This window comes from Nycticebus coucang, chromosome 1 (genome assembly GCF_027406575.1).
Source record: "Nycticebus coucang isolate mNycCou1 chromosome 1, mNycCou1.pri, whole genome shotgun sequence".
Taxonomy (NCBI): Eukaryota; Metazoa; Chordata; class Mammalia; order Primates; family Lorisidae; genus Nycticebus; species Nycticebus coucang.
This window is the reverse complement of record NC_069780.1, coordinates 15630510-15658447: the sequence shown is the minus strand read 5'-3', so window position 1 is coordinate 15658447 and position 27938 is coordinate 15630510. Positions and strand designations below refer to the sequence as shown.

Below are 27938 nucleotides of genomic sequence, written 5' to 3'. Positions count from 1 at the left end.
AACTCTACAGTAGAATTCCATTCCCCTGTAGTACTTTCCCAAAAGACAAAGATAGGTATTATTCTTATATTCCCAGATGACACAGAAGTTAAGTGACCTCACCTTTGTAGCAGTTCTGATTTCTTAGAATAAGGTAGTTAATTAAAATACATATGTACACATGCATGCACACACATACCCACCCCCCCCACACAACATTTTAATTTTTGCCAATGACAAGGAAAAGACCATTGACAAGAAGATAATTTTTTTTGTTGTTGTTGTTGGGGATTCATTGAGGGTATAATAAGCCAGGTTACACTGATTGCAATTGTTAGGCAAAGTCCCTCTTGCAATCATGTCTTGCCCCCATAAAGTGTGACACACACCAAGGCCCCACCCCCCTCCCTCGTCCCTCTTTCTGCTTTTCCTCCCCCCCCCCCTTAATTTTAATTATTGCTAAAGTGAGTCTGGTGCATTCTGATCATTCTCTAAACTTTGGCTGCATCATAAAAGGGTACATAAATAACCTCTTTTCCATTTCGGTGCTTATTCGTGTTTGCTGCCTTGTGTTCCTAAACTGAGTACACACAATACCACAAAAGCAGGATGCAGGGGTGAGGACTGTTAAAACCAGCTGGTCAGGAAATCCATTTGCAGTCAGTAAACTTGTTAATGACACTAACGAACAGGAAGAAAGGTGGATAGTGCAAGAGCAGGACGTGCATTTAGGGGTAAAATCAATACTTGCATTTGATTGGTGTGGACTTTTTAATAATTGTGTAAAGATATTCCAGTGTATAGACTCAAAGTGCCAATTTTCAATCTTGGCTTAAAATCCTGAAGGAAATAGTTTATGCAAGAAGAATACTATGCAGACCAAATCTTGGCTGAACAATCTTTATGTTTGTTTAAAATAAACAAACACAACTAACAATTGCAGAATTTTCTAGCCATTTGTCTGATTTTACAACATATTTCTCAAAGACATTGATTTTCTTTAAAAAATGTTGTGATTTTCCTAAGTATTTCCTGGACGCTCAATTTTTTATTTCCTTTACAAACACAAAGAAAGCTCTACGAAGCACCAACAGGAGGAAATTCTACCTAGGCACTAATTGTTTCATGAGCACATTGCTTATCCATTCTGTGCCTCAGTTTTTTTTAATCTCTACTAGCTTGCAAATTTCTGTAAAAATACAGCAAGTTAATGTTAACATCTGTCCAGAAAGTAAGTACAAATTCTAGTTACTAACATGAAGTAAGTTTTCTCTTATCAACTCTCTTATTCATCTAAATAAATATTATTTATCCCCCTGTTGACCAAATGTATAAAGTAATAAAAGAACAAGTTAATTATAAAATTAGAAACAGAGAGCATATAGGAATTTTCCTGGTTTTAATTTTCAGAATTCACTGTAATGAGAATGATACTGCCATCTTAGTGAAATGACTTGCAAAATATTTATAGTTTTTGCTTTAATAATGAGGACAATACAAACTTAAAGAAAATCTTAAGTCCTATTAAACCAAAGGTAAATTAAAAAAATCTCACCGTGTAAAATTGCAGTTTTATCAGTTATATTTTAATTGTTTCAATAATGCTGTATTCCTTTCTATATGTAGTAAAAATATTGACTTTTTATTAATATTTCTAGGTAATTTAAAACAAAGAAAAGTTGTAAGAATAGTAAAAAGAATGAGAACAAGATTATACTTATTTCATGTGTTTTTAGTGAGAATTAAGTTACTGGTATATGACAAGTGTTAAGAACTTTAAAAACAAATCCCAGCTTCTATAAGATTATTTGAGTACCACTGCAATGAAATAAAAATTTGCTTCTTTATAGTTCTATGTTGATCTAGAGTCAACAGTTTATCATCTTTATAATTTAGGTTTACTTAAGCTTTACATTGATAGTATCAATGTGAAGATGAATTCAGTTGACTTCTGCCCAAATGAATGGACTAAACTATTTGATATTTGGAAAACATTTACTGGTCACATTATGAAAATAATGGTCACATTATGGTTAAAAAAAGGAAATGATCTATTTGTTAATCTTCTGACTTTCAAATGGGCGTCGTTGTGCCTCTGGGTAGGGGCTAGATGGGGGTGGGGGCTTGGGGATGGTTGCAGGTACAGTGTGCTGGGAGTCCTCAAAGCCATGAGATAAACGTGGCAAGCTTTCCTGGAATCCAGATTTCATGAGACAATGAAGGGTTGTGGGGAAATGAGATTTTATATTAAAATAAATGCAGTGGCTCACACCTGTAATCATAGCAGTCTGGGAGGCCAAAGTGGGAGGATCGCTTGAGCTCAGGAGTTTCGAGACCATTCTGAGCAAGAGCAAGACCCTTTCTCATATTCTTCTTAGTAAAGTAACTCAAGAATGGAAAAAAACATTCATATAAATCGTAAAACATAACTGTCATCCAGAAGGAAGGAAGGATGAGGGCTAGGAGGAGGGAGGACATTTGGTGGGTCCTCACCTAATGTGCATAATGCAATGGTACATTTCAAAACTATTAAGAATAAAGTGTAGGGCGGTGCCTGTGGCTCAAAGGAGTAGGGCGCCAGCCCCATATGGTGGAGGTGGCGGGTCAAATGCAGCCCTGGCCAAAAACTGCAAAAAAAAAAAAAAAAAAAGAAAGAAAGAAAGAAAGAAAAAAAGGAGAATAGAGTATAAAGGTCTTACCACAGCAAGTAAGTAAGTAAGGAGATGGTTGTGTTAATCGGTACAATGTAAGCATTTCTCATTGTATATCAAATCAGTACACTGTACCCCATAAATGCATCAATGTGTACAGTTATGATTTAATAAAGAAAATAATTAAAAAAATAAAAAGAAATAAAATAAAATAGAAAAATTAGTTGGGTGTTGTGGGCACCTGTAGTCCTAGCTACTGAAGATGCTGAGTCAGGGAATCACTTGAACCCAGGAGTTTGAGGTTGCTGAGAGCTAGACTAATGCCATGTCACTCTATCCTGAGGCAACAGAGTGACACTCTGTCTCAAAAAAAAAACAAGCCACGCATTCGTATATAGGATTAAAATACAAATTTCACATAAATATTAAAGAATAATATAACTTCAGAAATATTTAGAGCAGTGGTTCTCAAACTTCCTAATGCCGCGACCCTTTAATACAGTTCCTGTGGGTCATGACCCACAGGTTGAGAACCTCTAATTTAGAGGCTATTTGAGTCATGTCTATAGATCTCTAAAACCTACAAATTCATGCTCCTTTACCATCAGGACTACTTTGATCATCAATGAGTTTACTTGTTTAGCAATTATTTACCTGGGACCAATTGTATGCTGGACACTATGCTCTTTTTTTCCCTTAAATTTCAGATTAATATGAGAGTACAAATGATCAGGTTACATTGTTTGCAATTTTAAGGTAAAGATTAAGTTGTAGTTGAGCCCTTCATCCAGGAGATGTGCTGTATACCCTTACATTGTGCACATTAGGTGAGAACTTATCAATCTGCCCCCCTCCTCCCCTTTCCTTGACCCCCACCCTCTTGTGTGGACATATCGTTGTTTTTCTATTGGTTTCATACCACCCTTGAGTACGTTGGATACTTGCTTTTTCATTCTTGCGATACCTTACTTAGAAAGATGTTCTCCAAATCCATCCAGGGTGATACAAAAGGTGTAAAGTCTTCATCTTTCCTTATGGCTGAATAGTATTCCATGGTTTACATATACTGTAGTTCATCCATTTGTGATTCGATGGACATCTTGGTGATTGCGAATTGAGCTGCGATAAATATTTCAGTACAAATGTTCTTATATGGCAAAATGATTTTTTTTTCTTCTGGGCAGATACTAGTAATGAGATTGCAGAATCATATGGAAGGTCTACTGTTAATTCTTTGAGGATACACCATACTTCTATTCAAAAGGAGTATATTAGTTTGCAATTTCAGCAACAGTGTAAGTCTTCCTTTTTCTCCACATTCTTGCCAGCATCTGCAGCTTTGGAACTTTGTAATGTGGGCTACTCTCCCTGAGGTTAGGTGATATCTCAAGGTGGTTTTCATTTACATTTCTGTGATGATTAGGGATGCTGCGCATTTTTAAATGTCTTTTTTGGACATTTCATCTGTTTCTTGGGAGAGGGTTCTGTTCTTGTTTGTCGCCCAGTTATTAATGGATTTGTTTGCTCTTGTGGATTTGCTTGAGTTCTTCATAGATTCTAGTTATTAGCTCTTTGTCAGATTCGTAGCAGGCAAATATCTTCTCCCTTTCTGAAAGTTGTCTCTTTGGTTTGTTGACTGTGTCCTTAGCTGTACCTTTTGCAACAACTTAGATAAAACTGGAGACCATTTTCATAAGAGAAGTGTCTCAGGCATGGAAAATTACATAGCACATGTATTCTTTAATAATTGGGAACTGGTCAATGGACACACAGGGGCACAAAGAGTTATAAGAGTAATTGGAAATCAAGCAGACAAGAGTGGGGAGGAAGGGAGGGTTAAAAACTTACCTATCAGCTTCAATGAGTGCTATTTGGGTGATGAGCACACCAACAACCTTGACTTAAGCATTCTGAAAGGTATCCATGCAACAAAAATGTTTGTACTCCCTTAATAATCCAAAATAAAAAAAACCTAAATAAAGTATAATTATAGATTTTTGCCACAGAATAAATCAGTGTTATAAGGACATCAGACTGCTCCTTATATGTTTTATAAGAGGATGGACCAGTCTTTGTCAAGCCAAATTCTAATTTTCCAAATTTTCAACTTATCCTCTCAAATAGAAGCCTAGCAGGTTTGTGGATTTTATATGTTAAAATGTGGGCTACATTATACATGAATGGTCCACTGGATAGTCAAAAAGGAACACAGAGTGGGCATGAGATAATTTGTCACAAAAATAACAGAAAATCAAGCAAGGCAGTCTGCACACACTGTCACCCACTATTTTATGGAGATGAAGCAAGTCCTCCAGCAGAGTCTTCCTTCCATTTCTCTCGGGCATTATTTTTTATATTCATCCCTCCCCTCCCCTCCCCTATCTTACCTTACCCTCCCCTTCCTTTTAACCCTTACCTGCAAGACAATCTTGCTCTGTCACCTGGAATAGAAAACATGTACTCAGTCTAGCTCATAGCAACCTAAAATTCCTGGGCTCAAGCAATCCTCCTCCCTCAGTGTCCTCAGTAGCTGGAAATGTAGGTGGATACCACAATGCCTGTCTAAATTTTCTAATTTTTTTTTTCTTGAGCTAGAATCTTACTGTTTCACCCTGGGTAGAGTGATGTGGCACCGTGGCTCACAGCATCTCAAACTCTTGAGCTTGACTAATCCTCTTGCCTCAGTCTCCCATGTAGCTGGGACTACAGGTGTGCACCACTTTGCCTGGTTACTATTTTTCCTATTTTTAGTAAAGATGTGGTCTTTCTCTTGCTCAGGCTAGTCTTGAACACCTGACCTCAAGTGATCCTCCTGTATTGGCCTCCCAGAGTGCTAGGAATATAGGTGTGAGCCATCATGCGTGGCTATTCATCTATTTTCTGTGGTGATGAGCTTGTTTACCTGACCCCACAGTTTTCATCAAGGTGTTTAGTCTTTGCAAGGTCTTTTGAGTGGTCTTTCAGTAGTTTGCTGAAGGGCTATAAAATACTAGTGCATTTGCTAGTGTTCAGAAGAGCTGCTACTTCTGATACTGTCTTTGAGCACTTGGCTTTGAACTGTATTTGTTGCCCGTGCTTCAACTCTGTTGTCCATCCAGTACAAAGGGGTTTTGATTGAAAACTATAACTCAGCTTGGTCATCTAGGTTAGATGAATACATAAATCAAATGGCTTTTCTAGATGCAGAGCTTAGAGTCAAGCCATCTTTATCCACAATTGGATCCTGCCTTTTACTTAGAGAAGCATCCAGATGAGCTCCACAGCATATTGCTGTATTTGGCCATGAGTTACTGCTTGTCAGTATTCCATAGTAGGTATACTTTGGGATAGTGATTTCATGCAGGAAATTGAGGGTGTTTCTTGGGGTCAACACCTACAGACAAGAGGGAAGAAAGTAGAGGTAGTTCAGCTGAAGTGCAGTCACAATAAAAACCTCTGCTGAGCCCACGGAGAGTTCTGGAGATGGAATGAGCCTTACCATCTGTTCTGAGTTGGCATGAATTGGCCAGGCTTCTGTAATCTGCACATCAGTCACTGAACGAAGTTGGCCTATGAAGAGAGTGTAACCTGGGTTAGGCAGCTGTTTTCAGTTGAGATCATCCTCAAAGAGTACTAAGAGCTAAGGGACTGTCTGCCAGCAGCACTCCCAACATCTGAGGTATTAAACCCTTTATTCCTGATGGGAATCTGTGTGCATCACAGTACCTACAATACTGCCCTTTGACACACTAATGGAGTTATTCTGCTGTTGCTTTTTGTTGTCAACTCACTGAGAACCAATTTGTAGAAAATAAGAAGAGAAAAGTGCCTAGGGCCCACACAAGTCACAATGTGTCCCTGAAGCCTAGATAAGTCTACTTCTAGACTTTCTGCTATATGATATAGTGAATATTTTTATTACTTGTTATTAGTCGGAATTCTATTACTTGTTATCAAAAGCATCCCTAGCAAATATAACCAAACTGATACAACCAAGACATTCAATGAAAAAATAACTAACCAAAGTATTGGCTGTTAACTTTTGATGGGGTGATTACGGAAGGCCTCTCTGAGGAGATGAAATTTGGTCTGTAAACTGAATCAAAAATGGGGTTAGCCAAGTGAGGATACAAGGAGAGCATTTCTGGCAGAAAGAGGAGCAATTAACAAAGCCCTGAGATAGAGGAGAGTTTGGCATGTTCAATGACATGGTTCTATAGTTTCCAGTCCTAGCCTTTGGAAAGGTCACGTGAGACTATGGGATCATAGAAACAAAGCATTGAGGGTATGATGTATATCTCTGGACAGAATGTACTTGCTGGGCTATTGCTTAAGATGTTCCACATGCTCCAATGATGTTTTTGTTGTTGCTTAAATGACAAAGTTCTTCTTTTTTCTTTTCTTTCTTTTTTTTTTTTTGTTTGTTTGCAGTTTTTGGCTGTGGCCCGGTTTGAACCCGCCACCTCCGGTATATGGGGCTGGCGCCCTACTCCTTGAGCCACAGGCACTGCCCCAACAAAGTTCTTTTTATAATGCCTAGGGATTATTTCCCCCCATGAACATATTAATATGATCAAGTACATTTTAAATGTGAAGGGTAAGGGGAACAAGAAAAAATATCAAATAAATGATTATGATATAGGAAGAAAACCTTTTTCTTTTAAATGTGAGGGTACAACCAACCAGGTCATAATGTATGTGTTTGTTAGGTAGAGTCCCTCTGGTAGTTGTGTCCCACACTGAAAAGGTGTGCATACACCTTTATGTTGTGCCCATTAAGTGGGAGCACCCAATGCTTCCCTCCTCCTGTCTTTCCCCTCCCTTGTTCCTCCTCCATGAACTTGAATTGAAATGAGTTTTTCTCCTCTAGGGAAATGAATTAGACTGTCTACTGGCTTCCTATTAGTATTGAGTACAATGGATATTTGTTTTTCCATTCTTTTGATACTTTACTAATAAGAATGTGTTTCAACTTCATCCAGATTAATACAAAAGATGTGAAGTCACCATCTTTTTTATGGCAGAATAGTGTTCCATGGTATACATAAATCATAGTTTGTTATCCATTCCTGAGTTGATGGGGATTGAGATTGTTTCCACATCTTGGTGATTGTAAATTGAGCTGAGATGAACAATGTAATGTAAATGTCTTTAGGATTAAATGATTTTTTTCTTCTGGGTAGATGCCTTCTAGTGGGATTGTGGGAGGTTTAATTTGAGTTCTTTGAGGATTCTCCATACTTCCTTTCAAAGAGGCTGTATTAGTTTGCAGTCCCACCAACAGTGTAAAAGTGTTCCTCTACATCTGCACCAGCATCTGCAATTCTGGGACTTTGTGATGTGGGTAATTCTCATTTGGTAGTTTTGATTTGCATTTCTCTGGTGATTAGGGATGATCAGCATTTTTTCATGTTTGCTAACCATTTGTCTGTCTTCCTCAGAGAAGGTTTCATTCATGTCTTTTGCCCAGTGATAGATGGGATTGTTTGCTCTTTTATTTTGCTGGTTAATTTGAGTTCTCTATAGACCCTAGTTATCAAACCATTTACAGATTCTTAGCATGCAAATATCTTTTCCCTTTCTGAAGGTTGTCTATTTGCTTTGGTTGTCTCCTTAGCTGTACAGAAGCTTTTCAGTTTAGTTAAGTCCTATTTGAATATTTTTGTTGTCGTTACAATTGCCATGGAAGTCTTCATAAAATCTTTCCCCAAGGCAACATCCTCAAGAGTTTTTCCCACACTTTTTTCTTGGATTTTTATCATTTCATGTCTTAGATTTAAATCTTTTATCCATCTTGAATCAATTTTTGTAAGTGGTGAAAGGTGCAGGGCCAGTTTCAGTCTTTTACATGTGGTTATCCAGTTCTCCCAGCACCATTTATTGAATAAGGATTCTTTTTCCCAGTGTATGCTTTTGTTTGGTTTATCAAAGATCAGATGGGTATAAGTGTCTGGTTTCATCTCTTAGTTTTCTATTTTATTCCATATGTCTATGTCTCTATTTTTGTGCCAATATCAAACTGTTTTGATCACTGTTAACTTTTAATATAGCCTAAAGTTTGGTAGAGTGATGCCTCAAACTGTTTTTATTACTAAAAATTGTCTTGGCTATACAGGGTTATTTCTGGTTTCATTCAAAATGAAGAACTATTTCTCCAGTTCTTCAAAGTATGATGCTGGTATTTTAATGGGGATTGCATTGAGTCTATAGATTGGTAGAATAGATATTTTAACAATGTTGATTCTTCCTAGTCAGGAGGATGGCATGTTCTTCCATTTGTTAATGTCTTCTGCTCTTTCTTTCCTTAGAGTTTCATAATTATCTTTGTAGTGCTCCTTCACCTCTTTTGTTAGGTAGATTCCTAAGTATTTCATTTACTTTGAAGCTACTATGAAAGTAATTGTGTCTTCAATTAGCTTCTCAACTTGGCTGTTATTGGCATATATAATGGCTACTGATTTGTGGACATTAGTTTTATACCCTGAGATGTTACTGTATTTCTTGATCACTTCCAATAGTCTTATGGATGAATCTCTGGGGTTCAAGTATAAGGGATAAAGAAGAGAAAAAGAAAAAGAGTCCAAGTATAAGGGATAAAGAAGAGAAAAAGAAAAAAGGGGGGAAGGTAAAAGAAGAGAAAGAAGATGGCAGAATAAATGGTATTATATGGCAGCATGTTATGGCCATATCCTTTCCTAAGTATGAGGTCATATCATCAGTGAAGAGCGAGAGGTTGACCTCTTCTGCCCCCATTTGGATGCCCTTTATCTACCTTGCCTGATTGCATTAGCTGGAACTTACAGGACTATGTTGAATAGTAGAGATAGAGAACATCCTTGTTCTGATTCTAGTTCTAAGGTGATAGAGAATATCCTTGTCTGATTCTAGTTCTAAGTGGAAAAGTTTTTAGTTTTACTCCATTCAGTGTGTTATTATCTGTGGGGTTCTTGTAGATGACTTCAATCAGTTTAGGAAATGTGCCACCTATGCCTAAGTGTTCTTGTTAGAAAAGAATGCTGAATTTTACCAAATGCTTTTTCTGCATCTATTGAAAGGATCATATGTTCTTTGTTTTTATTTCTATTGATATGGTGAATTAGATTTATGTATTTGCATGTGTTAAACCAGTCTTGCCTCCCTGGGATGAAGTCTATTTGATTGTGATGTATAATTTTTTTAATGTGTATGTGTAATCTATTGGCTAAGATTTTATTTTTAATGTGTATGTGTAATCTATTGGCTAAGATGTATTTTTGGCTAAGATTTTATTTTTAATGTGTATGTGTAATCTATTGGCTAAGATGTATTTTTGCATCTATATTCATTAGTGAAATTGTCTGTAGTTCTTTTTAGTTGTGTCCTTTTCCTGGTTTGGATATCAAATGATGTTTGCTTCATGCATTATGTTGAAAAACATTGTGCTTCCTTCACAATGTTTTGGAATACTTTCTGTAGTACAGATAAAAGCTCTTCTTTGAAAGTTTGATAGAATTTTGGTACGAAGCTGTCTGGATCAGAGCATTATTTTTTGGAAGACTTTTTTATTGTTTTGTATATCTCAGTGCTTGATATTTGGCTGTTCAAGAGCTCGATTTCTTATGGGTTAAATCTAGGAAGAAGGTGTGATTCCAAGTATTGGTCCATTTCCTCCAAATTGTCAAATTTCTATGCATAGAGTTTTTTGTAGTAGTCAGAGATAATATCTGTGATATCTATTGTTACTTTCCCCCCTTTTTTGTTTTTGATTGAGGTTATTAGAGATCAAACTCTTTCTGTTTCTAGTTAATTTGGCCAAAGGTTTATCCATTTTGTTTCTCTTTTCAAAGAACCAACTTTTTGTTTCATTATTTGTCTGAATGATTATTTTGTTTTCAATTTCATTTATTTCTGATGTAATTATGGTTATTTCTTTTCTTCTGGTAGGTTTGGTATTAGATGGTTCTTCCTTTTTCATTTCCTTAAGATGATTCATTAGGTTGTTGATTTGCTCCTTTTCTATTTTTCGGATATAGGCATCTAACATGATAAATTTCTCTCCTAGGAATGCTTTTGCAGTATTCCATAGGTTTTGGTAACTTGTTGCTTCACTGTTTTTATGTTTGGGGAATGTGACCATTTCCTCCTTTATTTATTCCTTGACCCAACTGCCATTCAGCATAAGGTTGTTTAATTTCCATGGCTTTGTGTGGGGATGAAAATTGTTGTTGGGGTTGAGTTCCATCATTATTACCTTGTGGTCTGAGAATATACAAGGTATAATTTCAATTTTTTAAATTTTGTTGAGGTTTGATTTATATCCTAGGGTATGATCTATTTTAGAGAATGTTCCATGGGCTGATGAGAAGAACAAATATTCCTTAGGTTTGGGATAGAGTGTTCTGTGTGTCTATTAATCCTATTTGTTCAAGGGTCATGTTAACTCTGTTGTATCTTTGTTTAGTTTCTGTTTAGTGGATCTGTCCAGTTCATCCAGAGAGTTGTTAAAGTCCTCATCTAATATCATGTTATGTGATAACATATTGCTCAGACCAATGAAGGTCTGTTTTGTAAATCTGGGTGCATTTAAGTTGAGTGCATATATATTTAGAATTGAAATGTTCTATTCTTGACCAGAATGAAATGATGTCCTTGTCTTTCTTAACTTTAGTTGCTTTAAATCCATTTGTATCTGAAAATAAGATTGGGACTCCTCTTTTCTTCTGATTTTCATTTGCTTGAAATACTGTTGTCCATCTCTTTACCCTGAGTCTAGATTTTCCCTTCAATTTGTCCTTTGTGCATTTCCTTGAGACAGCGTATGGATGACTTTTTATTTTTTAAATTAAATTGGCCAGCCTGTGCTCTTTAGTGGGGAATTCAAACCATTAATATTTATTGAGAGAACTGATAAATGTGGTGGAGTTTTATTCATCTTATTTTGTGAAAGTCAGTTGCTTAGTTTTATTCTTTGTGCCATTGTGGAAGTGAGGTTTTATCCCTTAATTTCTAGGTGTTTAGTTTGCTGGTGGCCCATTGTGATGGTCAGTGTGGAGAATAAGTTTAAGTATGCCCTGTATATCTAGTTGTCTCATGATAGTGAATTTTCTCAATTTTGGCATATCTGTAAAGATTTGATTTCTCCATCTATTTTGTAGCTTAGTTTAGCAGGATACAGAATACTGGCTGAAAATTGTTTCATTTAAAAGGTTAAAGGTATATGACCATTCCCTTCTGGCTTAAAAAGTTTCAACTGAAAACACCTGCTGTCAATGTGAGGAATCTGCCCCTGTAGGTCATTTGGCGCTTACTCTTGATGGTTTGCAGAATTTCCTCTTTTGTCTTGAATTTGGACAGGTTCAGTGCAATGTGTCTTGGAGATGCTCTGTTTGTGTTTAGTTGACCCAGGGTTAGATATTCCACTTAAAGGAGTGTTTTGGAAACTTTAGTGAAACTTGGGAAATTTTCATTTATGATATCCTCAAGTAGGGCTTTCATTCCTTTGGGATTTTCTTCTTCCCCTTCAGGAATCCTTATTATTTGTATGTTTGAACACTTCATGAAGTCCCATAATTCTCTCAGTGAATGCTTTGCTTTCTCACTCTTCTTTTCTGCCTCTTTAACTACCTGGGCTATCTCAAGAACTTTATTCTCTAGCTTTGAGATTCTTTATTCTCCATAGTCTAATCCATTACTGATATTTTCTACTGCATTTTTAAGTTCCCTGATTGACTCCTTCAACTCCTTAAGCTCCACCAGATCCTTTCTATATTCATCCTTCATCCATGTTTTGGTTCTGTTTTTCCACTTTCTCATTAATTCCTGTTTATTCCTCATTATTACTGTTGTCATCTGTATTTTTAATTCACTTTCTGTCATTACCATTAATTCTTTGCAGGTGAGATCTTCTGTGGTAGCTACCTCATGGTCCTTTTGGGGTGGTGCTCTGCTTTTTTCATGTTGGTAGAATTTTTCTTTTGGTTCCTCCTTATGTGTGATTTCTTCTTGTTCACTTCCTTCCCCTACTTTTTCTTTCTCACTACCTCATTCACTTTAAATTACCTTGTCGCAGAGCTTAGGTGGTGAAGTGGCCTTTTGGTAGAAGAACTAAAGGAAGAGAAGGAAAAAGAGCAAGAAGGGATAAAGAAGAGAAAAAGAAAAAAGGGGGGAAGGTAAAAGAAGAGAAAGAAGATGACAGGATAAATGGTATTATATGGCAGCATGTTATGGCCACACCCACAACTCTAGGACTCTGGGGGCCAGGTTGAGCAGATCCCTTGAAGTCAGGAGATCCTTACCAGCCTGGGAAAAAGAGGACTCCACCTCCATCAAATATGGAAAGAGAAAATAAATTAAGAATTCAGCAATATGTCACAGTGGGGACCTGTCAATACTGTCTTTCCAAAGGCCAAAGCTAGAAGGACACCCAGCCCATGAGCTTGTGGACTCCTTGATCCAGACCAAAGCCACGACCCCCCAGCCAAACTAATGCTGTGCCCCTTCAGCATTCAGAGAAAAGATTTTTTAAAAAAACTAAAGAAATTGCAATCAGTGTAACCTGATTATTGGCTTATTGTACCCTCAATGAATCCCCAACAATAAAAAATAAATAAATAAATAAAATAAAAAATAAAATAAAATAAAATAAAAATACAATTATATAAGATAAAGGAAAAACAGGGATATTTTAGATGTTGTATGAGAAATTTATATGGGAAAGGTGAGAAAAGTAGAAATTCTCTACCAATTGAGAGAAAAAAAGGAAAGAAACGAAAAAGAGAGAATAAAAGGGGCTGAAAAACCATAATAAAAATGGAGAAGACCTTGCTATTGCAGAAAGTAAAAGTGAAAAAATAAAAATACAACCAATTCAAAAAAAGAAATAAACAAAGAAATAACACACACACATATAAATGTAGCCTGGACACCAGGTGGTGCTGTGATATTAAGAAATGGAGAACACACCCGATTTTGCTGTTAAAAATTAGGGCCAGAAGCCACTCTCTAGTTGCAGAGGAGATTAGGTCCTGTCTTCATGACTTAGCTGCTTTCCATCAGGGCCCAGCCTGGTTGCTTTGTCAGAATTCAGTCCCCATAGGATTGGGGTCCCAGAGCTCTCACCAGATTCCTCAGGAGGCATGTCACACAGTGCCCTCTAAGAACAATTCCTGGGGCTGCTCAGCTCACCCCCAAGTGTGGATGCCCAAGCTAAGCAAGCACTCTAGAAACAGACATGCACTAGGACCCTGTGGACCATTTCTCCACATGGCCTACCCACAATGGCAGCACTCAGTTATCAGGCAAGCTGATGGGAGATTTAACCCACCTGGTATTCAATCTTGGCTGCTGGACACTTGATTGAGTCCACCCACTCATTTAAGCCTTCCAAGGCCACTCCAGTGAGCAGGATTAGCCCCAATCAAAAACTGCAGGATAGCCCTTTCCTGTCCTCAGTATTCTGGGCTGGCTAGTTGGCCAGTCCCCACCTATTCCCAAGCACACGCCTTCTGTGCTTGTTTCCTTCAGCTCTAGGCCTCCTTGGTGACTTTTGTACTCTCCTCCACTGTGCCCCCCAGAATGACATCCTTGGATGGGTTCCCACAGCCAGAGGTGGTTGGAGTTTTCTTTCCCTTGCCTCTCTGTGAGTGGCTAGTAAGGAGATGTTTCTAGTCAGACATCTTGTTCTACCCTCCCGGAAGAAAAACTTTTGTATAAGAGGTTACTTGTGAAAGTCAGAAGAAAAAAATAATTGATAAATAAGTTGAGAACAAAACTTGCCTGCAGTTGTGTGTGTGTATAAATACAAGGAATTAAACATGCTTTGTAGTAGCACCAAATAATTAAATGATAGAAGCATAACAACAAAAGGCCATATCATTCTTTTAGAAATAGAACTGGTAGAGGTGGAGGTGTGTTAGTAGTGTACATCAAGAAATTGCTAGAAAGTCTTCAACAAAATGGCTAAAACTTTGCTGGCAAATCTTCATATCGACTTATCTATGATTTCACCTGCATAAAGATAAAGGAAAGGAAATTTGATAGAAAAATGAAGATTTTATAGACTAAGATTCTTAGGGAAAAAAAGACTCAAGAGTAATGGAAAAGTTTCAGACATCAATTTATGACTGTATACCATCAATGATGCCAATTTGCAGATGCATTTGCTAAAATGCTTCCATTAATCACTGAGGATTTACAGAAAATTGGAAAGATTGTGATGTCAGCCAAGGTTCATGACAGGAAACAGAAACATTTTAAATAGTCAGAGATTTAATACTACATATGGTGAATGGGTGCCTGGCAAAATCACTGGAAGGGTGGAGGAGTGAGCTCAAGTCTGAGTCTCCTGGAATGACTCCCAGACACTAGAGAGCTGAATCACCAGGGAGCTCCCTCTTCTGAAACTATCCTAAAACCAGCAGATTTCCAAAACATACAATCAAAGCTGTGATTAAGAATCATAGCCCTGGAACTGTGCATTTGCTGCTTTTGCCATAGCTATGCCATTATGCTACCAACTGGGGAGTGGAACCTGGAATCCAGTGCTACCTCTGTTTGCACTCCTCTTCTCATCTAAGAATCATTGCTTCAGGAAAAAAAAACAAAACCCTTACTTCTCCATGAAAACTATCAGAAGATAGCAACCATCCTCACTTCTGCCTTACAAACCTCTCATAGGTGCACTTGCAGAACATTATAGGTTTCCAGAGTTCTCAGGTGTACCTCTCAGATACACCTCTGGGAGGTATCTACCATCAAGAACCCAGGGCAGGCAGAGCTGGCCCTTTCCCCTCACTCCAGCTTCCCAGGAAATAAGCACACCAGGCTTCTCAGCCGTGTGACTGTGGCCATGTTCCCATTAACGGACATGGGTGGGAATAGGAAATGAGAGGATATGGAGACAAGGGTAAGCTGGAGGAGAAAGTTGGGGGAGGTAAGGTCATCCAGATCCCTCTCACCTGCTGCCTTAGGTGCTCCCAACTTCTCTACAACTTCTGACTCCATGCCTCATGCATCTTCATGAGAGGAGACTCCACTGAGTGGCCACTTTGGCACCCTTGAAAATATAAATATGAAAATGCACATTATATACAACAAAATACTGTAACTCTGACTTCTCTCTAATTCAGAATGGAATAATATAATGGAGTTAAATGGAAGCTCAATGCACAAAACCACAACATTCTACACAACTGCAGACAGACAAATGTTCTTATTTCCTTAGAGGGAAGAAAGGGTTTATAAGAGACACATTGGAATTTGACGGTATTCCTTATATTGGTTAGAAAAGATACCCTGTGAACCATTAAAATGGGGTGTAATAATCACTGGGAATAGGGGGTTCATTAAAAACAAATCACATCAAATAGCTTATTAAAGTGGTAAGTCAGAGAACTGTATCACTGTAATGTATCTAGATTTTTAACAAAGCTTTTGCCTTTTTCACTGTCTTTTATGATATCATGAGACAAATTTTAAAAATGTGGTCAAGATGGTGGTACAGTTGAAGGGATTTGTAATTAGTAGAGAGACTTAAAACTGTTGATTAGCAGACAGATGTCCAATTATTACATATGCTATAGGAATTTACACTGTATTCTGCCCTACATTACATAATGAATCTAGAAAGAACATTGATTTTAAAATAGCAGTAGCCACCATTTGCTGAGTCCTCACTCTAGGTGAGGCACTATAGATACATTAGTCACTCTTTTATTCCTTACAACAATCTTGTCAGGTTGTTGTTGTCTCCATTTTAAATATGAGGAAACAGATCGCTAGAAAGTATAAATAACTTGCCCATAGCTACATATCTAGTAAGCAGCAGAGCTGAAATTCATAACTAAAATTGCTTCAAGGAGGAGATACCAGAGGGAGGGAGAAATGGGCCAGTTGTTTGCCTACCAAGAACCCCCAGAGGGTGGCATTTTCTCAGTTATTCTGCATGAGGTAGGGGATGTCACACTCAGCTGCCGATTTATTAAATTATAAGACATGTTACAGTAAGTCTGACCAAATCTGAGCAATATTTATACTGAAAGGGAGCCTGGTTAGTAGAATGTGGACTGCAGATGATGGATTCAGGCCATTAAGACTGATCAGAAGCTAACTGACTGTAGTTTCTGACAATCACATCACGGATATGTCTGTTTGTCCGGCTACCTAGATGGCTGGACCTATTTGAGGTACTTCCCTGTTTGGTCAGGCAGTGCCAGAGTTTGACTTTTCAACCCCTTACATCTCTTCATGACTGATTACTGTACTAACTTTTAATATTTCAATGATTTCAGCTAATTTTACCTTAAGGTTCAGTCTTTCTCTTTAAGGTGAATTTTCTGCTAATACAATTACTTAACTTTAGAAAGTAAGTTTAATTCCTATATTTCTAAATCCACTGTTGTCATTATACATTACCATTTGACTCTTTCCTTTAACTGGTACTGCCACTCGTGGGTTAAAAAGAACAAACACAAATACAGAAGTTCCAATCCTGACATTCGTAATGTGATAGCACAAGTTCTTTAAGAGACAGTATTTTTATTTATTTATTTTTTGTTTCTTTCTTCCTTTTTTAAAAATTTCAGATTAGTATGAGGGTACAAACAATTGGGTGACAATGTTTCATTTGTTAGATAAAGTCCTTGTTGTAGTTGAGTGCTGCTCTCAGGAGGTGTGCAATATACCCTTCCATAAAGGCAGTATTTTTAATTCAGGCGGCCTCACTGTGAGTTAATAGTGTATGATGTCATTATCAAAGAAGCCAGGACAGACTTATCTGCATTAACCATGTCAGAAAAGGATTGTTGAATGAACAAGGAAGGAAATGAATAAGAAGTTGCTAGCCCTAGCCTTATCTTCAGTAACACTCCATGCCTTCATTTTTTTTTTTTTGGCTGGGGCTGGGTTTGAACCCGCCACCTCTGGCATATGGGACCGGTGCCCTACTCCTTGAGCCACAGGTGCCGCCCACTCCATGCCTTCAGTAGCAATGTTTATTTAGTTCAGGATCCAGATTTTCAGAGAATGTTGACAGACTGGAGTTTATTTAGAGGAAACTGACCAAGGTGGTGATGGAACCACGTTTTGATAAATGTGGTGGCAGGATATTTAGCTTAAGAATGAAAAGACTTAGGAGAAACTCTTAGAAACTAAGAGTTACTGAGTGCTTGCTCTAGGCCAGGCATTGTGTTCAGTCCTTTAATAGATTTCAAATGTATTATGGTCTGTTATAATGGAATTTTGAGTCTCCTGGAAGGCAGGGCTAACAGTAGTCAGTAGAAGCTGTAGAAAGACAACTCTGCCTGCTAGAATGATGGTATTTCTTTTCTCAAAGCTGTCTAACAACAGAATGAGCTCCCTTGAGTGAGTTCTGTGTTTTTGGAGGTGTGCAAGCAGAGACTGGTCAAACGTTTGGTGAAGATATTTTTAGAGAGGAATGAATATTAAATGGAGAGATAAACCAGCTGAACTCTAAGACTTTGTTTAACCTTATTCTTAATCATTGTCTTACAGGGTAGTAATTCTATTTTTGGTGTTTAGTTCAGTGGCATGAGCCTTAATTGGTCACTGTCACTTTCAATTCAATAAATCAATTGTATAAGATCCTGGTTCTGCATTCCTTTCTGGCAACTATGACAAAAGCTAGCAGAACTCAAAGTCATAGGAATGTAAATATTCTGAAAATGCATCATTAGGTACAATGGCAAGAGGAGACTTTCTCACTTTCTCATGTGACCTCCAAACCATGTATTCTGAGTATGAAAGAATTAGTACCATATGCTTAGATTGCTTTTTCACAACATGGCAAATTATCATTCCCAAACAGTTGGAAAGCTTCAAACGATAGAAGCATTTAATTTTGTCTTTGTATTTAAATGAAGTTCCCCTGATTGCATTTTGTATTTTGAGCTTTGTTATTGTTAATGAGTGCACTTCCATCATCATGCCGCCTGGCTTTCAGAGCAATTAATGCCACATATTAAAAACCGGTTCTTGTGAATAAGAAAAGAATAAATGTCCATATAAAATAACACCAAAGCAATAGACTTTTATAGAGAAAAACCTAGATATATTAATAGACATGAAACTCAAGCCTAAAGGGATTAAATGACTTGCCAGTCACAAGGTTAATGGGAAATATGAGCATTTTTCTTTCTTCTGTTTTCTTCCCACTGACTGCTGCAATTATATGTTATATTTTTGGTGAGAGCTCCTTTTCCTCCTCTTTTTCCTCCTACCCTTTCTTTTCCTCTTCTCCTAGCAAGTGGAATATTTTTTCCAAGTCATTCATATCTTTGCTTACAGTCTGATTAGCATGTGACCTGAGGAGACAGAGTATGGGTAGGGTTCCACAGCAGTATTTCTTTATCCATACTCTTAGTTAGGTAGGCAGGAGTTCTAAGGCATCTTTTGTTCTTAACTCTGGGTTGCTCTTGGGTCTCTGCAGTGCTGCGTATGATGCTGTCCTTGACAGAAATGTGGCCATTAAGAAGCTCAGCAGACCCTTTCAGAACCAAACACACGCCAAGAGAGCATACCGGGAGCTGGTCCTCATGAAGTGTGTGAACCATAAAAACGTGAGTTTTGTTATTTTTATGCCTCTGGCAGTGGGAGGTTGCCCAACTTCAGTAGGAAACGCTTTCTTTACTGTGAAATCTCTGCGTGTTAAGATTATTTATCCTATATATTTGCTAAATTTGATTTTCTTTCTTCATGGTAGCTTTTTGCTTAAAACCATATGATGTGGAGGGGATGAAGTTTATAGCTATTTCCTCATTACAAAATTAACCATATTTGGTTATCTTGCTTCAAATTAATGAGAGAACTTCATGTTTTTATAAAAAGAAACAAAACAAAATAAGATAACCCTACAGAACAATATGTTATATTTCTTTATAATTTTAAATTTAATTACTAACAGATGAAGGTTTTCATTCATCATGTATCTCTTTTTTGTGTTAGTGATAGTCTGGAGCTGGCCTCCAATTCTTCCATATACACGTCATGTATTGGCATCTTGTTTTTGGTAGCCAACAATTTGGACAAAGATGCAATTCCATATTTGCAAAGCACCACCCAGAATAGGACCATAAAGAGGATTTTCTCCTTGTAACTCAGCTGGGTAAACCATTATAGGACTTTCTTCACTTCACAGTCTAAGCTCCTTTAATTACTGGCAAAGGCCACTGAAGTGTAAAAGAACACTTCAGTTCTTTTTATTAAGGATAAGTAAAGAGAATTCATTATTTTAATAATGACTAGTATTAATAAAGTATGATAAACATTATTTTATGTTACATAATATGTAATACTACATTATAAATTATTATAAATTTTATTTTATTAAAAATAAAATAAATAATTTTATTATAAATCAGATTATTATAAAATATAGTAGCTATCATCACTTTCCACAAAGTTTTTGTTAAGTATGAAGATCACACAGAATACATGGAATTATTGGCGCAGTTTTATAAACCAGGGATCTTGCCCTAAGGGTAGCCTCTATCCGTGGCACTGACAAGAAGCAAATATGTTGTGTTTAGTTGAAAGATATGTGAAATACAAATAAGGAGAATAAGGACCAATAGCAGTGTTTCTGTTTTTCTCTGTTATTCTAATCCAGTGCCTTTTCAATTCAGTCATTTGACATGTATTTAATATTTTTTGAATAAATGAAATGTATCAGCCACAGATCTAAATGCCCAGTCTAGATGCTGAGGATCCAGCAGATACAAATCCCAGCTTATATGGAGTTTATGTTCTTCTGAAGAGAGAAAGGCAATTCTGTCAGATAGTGATCAGTCCTAGTAAGTAAACAAAGCAAAAACAGAAGATAAAAAGTATTTATCAGTGTGGAGTGGACTAGGATAACCCTTTTAAATGCATTGAGTAGCTAAGTCTTCACTAAGAAAAGAAAGTTTATGAAGTGTACACCCATCTCTAATATCGCCATGCAATGAATATGACCGTGAGACTTCTTAAGATGGCTCTTAAGAAGGTTCATATACTAAAGCAAGTTGTTCTTTCAATATGTTAAATCAAGCAGGAGCAATATGAGCCAGATGACAAATATATTTTTGTGGTATAAAGAGGATGAAACTTAACATGGGCAAAGGAAAATGGATGAATACAAGAAATGAAGTATCTGTATAGAAAGTTTTCATGCATATGTTTATATTTCCTTAATCCCCATTCCAGATTCTGTAATGCAATATATTGTGGAGAAATGCTCACTAATGTGGCCAATTCTAGGGACTCTTATTCCCCATTTTTAACTAAAATGTTTGGGACTCTTATTTATGATACCTAAAAAGGAGTCCACAATTGCAGTGAAGTTTGTAAATAGCATCCCACCTGCTACTTTCCTTTTATGTGTGTATGTATGTACGCACATAAGTCTACAGAAGCACATTTATAACCAAATATAAATTCTGCATTAGTACATATAATACTAAGTAAAAGTCAGTCAGAATACAAAACTCCATAAATGCTGTGGAAAGTGAAAGAAACAGTAATGTATTCCCATGAATTTTTTAATAATAGTGAGGAGAATCTATTTCAAAAATGAATACTCATGTCTAGCAACTAATGTGATCGTCAGTCCGTGACAAATGTTGATTTGCATTTGTGCATCTCAAGATGCTGGAGTGAAAAGACTGAGATTTCTGCCTGGAAACTGTTGAACTGAAATGGAAATAACTGTGATGATCTCCTTCTAAAGAAAAAGTTTTAAATTGGGTTTTAGTTGGAATTCAAATTCATAAGGGAGCAAACAAAGAACAGTGGAGAAATTCTCAAAGGGAAATCAGAGAAAGTAAAACAAGAGCATAGGAAAGGTAAAATGAGAACATTTAGGAAGGACTAAATCTTGAGAAATCATATTTTAAAATAATACATTTTGATTTATTTAAGATCATAATGTTATTTTCTAGATTATTTAGATTATCTAGATTATTTGTACACCAGATGATGTGTGTTAGCATTTTTCTATCTATAAGGAGTGTTTGTGTGACCGTGTGTATGTGCACACACCTTATGCACAATCTCTAATACTTTTGTCTGGACAAATATTAAAATGAAATAAATTACTTTATGAGATTGATAGAGAATCAAACCTACTGTAGATGTTCCAATGAAAGATGTACTTCATAGCCATTTTTGAAAACTAACTACAACCAAGTATACAGAACAAGGCACTTTAATCACAAGTTTTAAGGATAATTTAAGCAATTTTTAATTCAATTTAAACAAAATTGTTTAAAGATAATTTAAACAATTTTATTTCTATATGAATATTTTATAGTGCAAGGTTGCTTTGGAAAAGATCTTGGGTTTTTTTTTTTCTAATGTTACAAGCATCGCCATGTCTATGCATACTTGATGATATTGTGATTTTTTTCTCAGTAATTTCTCAATAAGTGAAAACAAACATAAAACATCCCATAGAATTGACCTAATTTCTCAGATGTTTAAAATAATTTTGTTTTGTTTTTATTACTCCATATGCTTTTATATCACCCATGAAATTAACTGAAATTTATTGATGCTTTGAAGCTGTTTAAATCTTAAACTTGTACTTATCCAGTTTTCATAAAATGGCTGCAACTATCTTGTGAGTGGAAGATTGTTATCTGTATATTTTTATGTTCATTTTGTTCTGGTACATTAGTATAGAATATTTAGCTAGAAAAATATTTTGAATTATTTATGCATGCAATCTATTCAGAAATGTGGTAAAGGGTTTTTATAGAATTTATTCAGAAGATAAATTTCTTTACTATCTGATATATAAAATAATTAAATCAAGAAACAAAAAGTTCTGAATTGAATTTAGAAAACATTTTTAAAAATTTTACACTGAATTCAACATTGATATCCTCTAAGTTTTATCTTTCTCTGTTGGGGTATTAGCTTAGGTAATATTTGAGTGTGAGATAGAAGTAAAAGAAATTACAGTAACAACACACAAAAAACCTTGGAGTAGAATACCATTTTGTTCATATGGAAGAGAAAAGTCACCTTGCCCAGTCTGACCAAGGGTCTCACTGCTGCTTCCCTTCATGGTTCACTGCCTTTTTGGTTAATGTTTCATAGTCCTATATTCTACTAAAGAACCACACCCCAAAGCAGTGTAACAGTTATATATCTTCTCTGACTTGGCCCAAGAATTCTTAACCTGAAGACAGATCTTATAACCTTTCTGAGTATACTTTTCTATGTTCTGCAAGACACTTCTAGACATTTTTTTCAACTTTTCTATTTCTACCATAGCACTTGACCTTGAATTGGAATAAATATATGTTCAAATATACCTTTAAAATTGTTCATTTTCTTTTTTCTTTCTCTCTTTCCTCTGTTCCTTCTTCTCTCTCTTTCAGATTATTAGTTTATTAAATGTCTTCACACCCCAGAAAACGCTGGAGGAGTTCCAAGATGTGTAAGTAACAAAACTCATGGAGGAAGGAAGGAAGAGTACAGCCCTCAGATAGCTCAAAGGGAAATGACATGCCCATACACACGAATAGATGAAATCCCTGGTAGAAATCAAAGGTTGGTAAGAGCTGGGATCAATGGCAGGGACCCAACCATAGTGGAAAGGATTCTGCTTGTGGTGTTACTTCCTGGAAAGATAAGTCTGCCTTCTCCTGGCTGGTGGCTCTCAGTGCTTCATTGTGCCATGCTCTTGGTTCGATCAGAGGAGGCTTATCTATTTATTATCATTAATTGATTCCATGAGCTTTCCAGAGTGAGTCAATTCACTTTGAGAAACGGTAATAAAAGGAACATGATAAAGTTATCTTTGTTCTTTACTTCTATTTTCGTGGTGCCTTAGATTACGTGCAAAAACAGTCTACCTAGAAGTATAGTGACGCTAAGCAGAGGAGAGGAAGTGATTCCTTAGCACGTTGTCGTCTTTAACACAGACAATGTTGAATTTAATGGAAGAAGTTATTCTGAATTTTTTCTTGCCTGTAATCTTTTTTTTAAATTTTAATCATTTATTTTTGTTTTGTATTCCCTTTTATTAAGTCATATACACATAGATCATGAATACATTTATGCTTTTATGAGGTACAGTGTGTTGATTTTTTAAATACAATTTGGAATGGTTATGTCAAACTAATAATTAGTTTGCTTTCACCTCAGTTACTTAATTATTGTGTTAAGACATTTATGTTCTATACTTGGTAGATTTGACTTGTACCCTTACTAGGTATATATCCAAAAGACCAAAAATCACTTTGCAACAAAGATATTTGCACCAGATATTCCTCATTGCAGCTCAATTCATAATTGCCAACTCATGGAAGGAGCCCAAGTGCCCATGAATGGATTAATAAATTGTGATATATATATACCATGGAATACTATGCAGCCTTAAGAAAAGATGGAGTCTTTACCTCCTTTATGTTTACATGGATGGGGCTGGAAAATGTTCTTCTTAGTAAAGTATCTCAAGAATGGAAGAAAAAGTATCCAATATACTCAATACTTCTATGAAACCAGTTTATAATTACTCACATTTTCTTATGAAAGATAGATCACAACTTGCCTGTAATCTTAATACTCAGGAAAGAGTTGAGGGTATATAGGGAAAAGTGACAGCAAGATGAAGGTAAAAAATACATGGACATGAACCATATACTTATAAGTGCTGCTTCTATTTGTAACTTTGTGGTGGAGTTACTATAGCTAACACACATACAATACTTGGAAATTTTTCATATTCTTGATTCAGTCAAAGCCAGAGCTGGGAAGTTCAGAAGACTTCCAGAGTTAGGAGAGGATTCTGACTAAAGCAAAGGACTTCATCGATCTTGTGACTTGGAACTAACATTGTGTAATTTACCTTCTAGTTACTTAGTAATGGAACTGATGGATGCCAACTTATGTCAGGTGATTCAGATGGAATTAGACCATGAGCGGATGTCTTACCTGCTATACCAAATGTTGTGTGGCATCAAGCACCTCCACTCTGCTGGAATTATTCACAGGGTAAGAACACCCACTCTAGAATTATAATTAAGGTGTTTTTATAGAGGAGAAGAAGCAATTGCATATTATTTTCTTTATGGATGGGCTTTGGTCAAATAGAATATATTTCCTTATTTCTTTGGTAATAGGATTAGCACGTAGTTCACTGATATGTAGAAGGACTTCTATTTATATTGTCCTTCTACAATCAAATTGAATGTATGTTTCAGCTCATTGAGAGGCAGCCTCTGACAAGCCTCATGCTTTGTACCTCCTTGACTGGCAGAGGTCATGCATGCTGTTAGAATAAGACAATTAGTTTTTGTAGTTTGTTTCTAAGAGCATGAAGAGAGCTGCCCTGATCTGCTTTTTCTGTCAAACTTAGAGATGAAATATAGATGAAAGATTTATATTTCTCTAAGGAGAAACCTAACAGATGATATAAATTTATAAAACATATATAAATATAAATTTATATAATTTACTATCATCTTTTAGGTTTCTCCTTAGAGAACTATGTGCATATATATTTATATGTATGTATAAATATATGTATGAACATATTTTATATGTATATATTTATATATAAAATGTTTTTCTATTTTTTTTCTTTCCTGAGGTGAGCGTAAATTGTAAAAAGGGTGATACAATTCTCCTCTGGGCTTAAAAAACTTTCTGGGGATATTCAAAGAAATTCAAAAACTAATCGTTACTGTCTTTGTAGCAGTAATTGGTTGCCTTCCATAGGGCTTTGCGGGCAAGTGAAACCCCAGCAGTGCTCTTGCAAGACTGCTATGTTGATTAAGTTGATGGCAATCACATGTTCTATTTGACGCTGTTTTTTTAATTTCTTCTCTTGCTCCTACTCCTAGGATTTAAAACCTAGTAACATTGTAGTCAAGTCAGATTGCACATTGAAAATCCTGGACTTTGGACTGGCCAGGACAGCAGGCACAAGCTTCATGATGACTCCGTATGTGGTGACACGTTATTACAGAGCCCCTGAAGTCATCCTGGGAATGGGCTACAAGGAGAACGGTAGGGATGCTTTTGAGCAGCAGCATCAAAGGCCATGTATAAAATGGATGCAGATTTTAGATAGCCAAAAGTGGTGTTCTCTTTCACGTATATGGTTTTTAAAAAATAGAGCTGCCAGCTTTCATATTTAGAGTTTTTAAAATACTACTGGTGAGAATCTCTCAGTAAAAATATGAAGAATGTTTCTGAGAAGTAAGCTTTGCTAGAAGAGCACTAAAATGTTAAAAGCTAAAAGGAACTGTAAATGGAGTCTGATTAAACAGTCAAGTGAATACTGATTAGCACACATGCTGTGGATATGGAGAAAATTGTTCTGTTCAGAGTAAGTGTGAAAACAGGAAGAAATCTATCTATGGCATTTAACCATTTGGCTTTTATGTCATTCCTTAGATTGATGGCTGTGGTCCTAGGGAAAGATGTAAAAAGATGCCACAAATCCTTCATAAACACTAAATAAATAGCCATTTTTTTTTTTTTTTTGTAGAGACAGAGTCTCACTTTATGGCCCTCGGTAGAGTGCTGTGGCCTCACACAGCTCACAGCAACCTCCAACTCCTGGGCTTAAGTGATTCTCCTGCCTCAGCCTCCCGAGTAGCTGGGACTACAGGCGCCCGCCACAACGCCCGGCTATTTTCTGGTTGCAGTTTGGCCGGGGCCGGGCCCGAACCCGCCACCCTCGGTATATGGGGCTGGTGCCCTACCGACTGAGCCACAGGCGCCGCCCTAAATAGCCAATTTGAAATAACCCAAATTATTTGAGTTAAGCTGCCCTGTAAGTAATATTTAGCATAGCAATTGCCTAGTAAATTTTTATAAATTCTAAAAACCAGAAGAGGGTAAAATACTAAATTTGATATCTCTGCCTTCATAAATAATATCTAATATTCAAGAACACTTGAAAAGATATAAGAAGAATCTTTAAAATATATTATAATTTTATTTTATTGATTAAAATAAAGAATTTATTAAATACCTGTTGAAAGCATTATGATATATTATTTTGATGCTAATATTTCTGACAAGTAATAAGCCACATTAAAAAAACATATCTAAAATACTTAGGAATTAAAATAGCTTCAAATTAGGATTGTACATATGTACTCAAAGTACATTTCTTACTTATTTTTATATTCTGTTTAGTTCCTACAGTAATTTTTAAAATAAATTCTATAAAAATAGTATATTTTTATATGCAAGTGCTACAGGGAAGATACTTTTATGATTCTTCTCTGGCCACAGAAGTTTACAAAAACTTCTTTGCATACTTCTAGAGTAGAAGACAGACAATACCTTTGTGCAAAGGAAAGGAAAAAGTCAGCTCTTAAACTCATTGCCCTTGGTGGGCAATGTCAAAGTTGTAGGACCTTTTGACTTGGAAGAGATGTATCAAGTCCTCCTCCCAAGTCTTTCCCCCCACTTCTAATTTATTCAGAAACGAGGGTATTTGTACACAGTCTTCATAAATTATTTTTTAAAAGTCAAAGGGGAAACAAAGAAAAGTCAAGAATCAAGAATGTACAGGGGACCTGGGGAGTTGTCTGAATTTGCCTGTCCTGGTTTTGATATTAAAATCCCCTCTTCTTCCCTCACTGGGAGGAGTTGCAAGTTGCTGTCTCAGTCTTTTGGCTTCCCAAGGTGGTGAAGAAGGCATGCCTCACGCCCTGTGCTGACCTCCCGGCAATGGGAGGGAGGTTATCAGACAGAAAACCCTGCTTGCTCCCACATTAGGCATGCCCCGCTGTCCTGCGCACCTAACCTCCCTTCCTGCCCTCAGAGCAACCCAGCCTAATGTTGCTGCCCCCAAATTTCCTTTATCCTTGAGAAAAAGCCAATTGGAAGGAGGTAATAGTTGGTAAGAGAAGATAAAGCATGTTTGCCTAGCAAGTATGACAATTTGGAAATAAATATATGTATATAACAAATTTTTAACACTGTTAATACTTTTTCACTTTACTTCCAGATGATATCTTTATGTGTGTGCTAATTCATTATATATCTTTTTTTCTCAAAATATTTCAAATAGAAACTAAAACTGATGTTTATCTACAAGAATAACTTCTGAAGGAAAAGCTAATACCAGGGATTCCAATTTTTCTGCCTATAAACCACAGTCATTTTTTAGTTTCTTGAATTTGTACCTTATTTTGGACCATCAGATAAACAAAGTGGTCTCTTGTTGCCCTATTACATGCAACTGAATAGATTATGGAATAGAAATGGAAACAGCCAGACTTACAGGTTCGTATTGTTTTTTTCCTGCGTCCGGCAAATGACTAAAAATTCTTCAGTCACCTGCCACAGAGATACTTTTGATTTAGCTACTGCTAAACGAGCATT

General features: G+C 36.4%; 1 protein-coding gene across 10 annotated transcripts in view; it reads left to right on the top strand.

Annotated features, from left to right (window-relative positions):
* Positions 1-27938, top strand: part of MAPK10 (mitogen-activated protein kinase 10) — a 569972-nt gene that overhangs the window by 476619 nt on the left and 65415 nt on the right. For all 10 annotated transcript variants that reach the window (XM_053600878.1, XM_053601165.1, XM_053601396.1 and 7 more), the window contains 4 exons: positions 19033-19162; positions 22967-23025; positions 24446-24584; positions 25436-25601. In XM_053600878.1, the coding sequence (XP_053456853.1) occupies positions 19033-19162; positions 22967-23025; positions 24446-24584; positions 25436-25601 (494 nt within the window). The remainder of the gene's footprint in view (positions 1-19032; positions 19163-22966; positions 23026-24445; positions 24585-25435; positions 25602-27938) is intronic.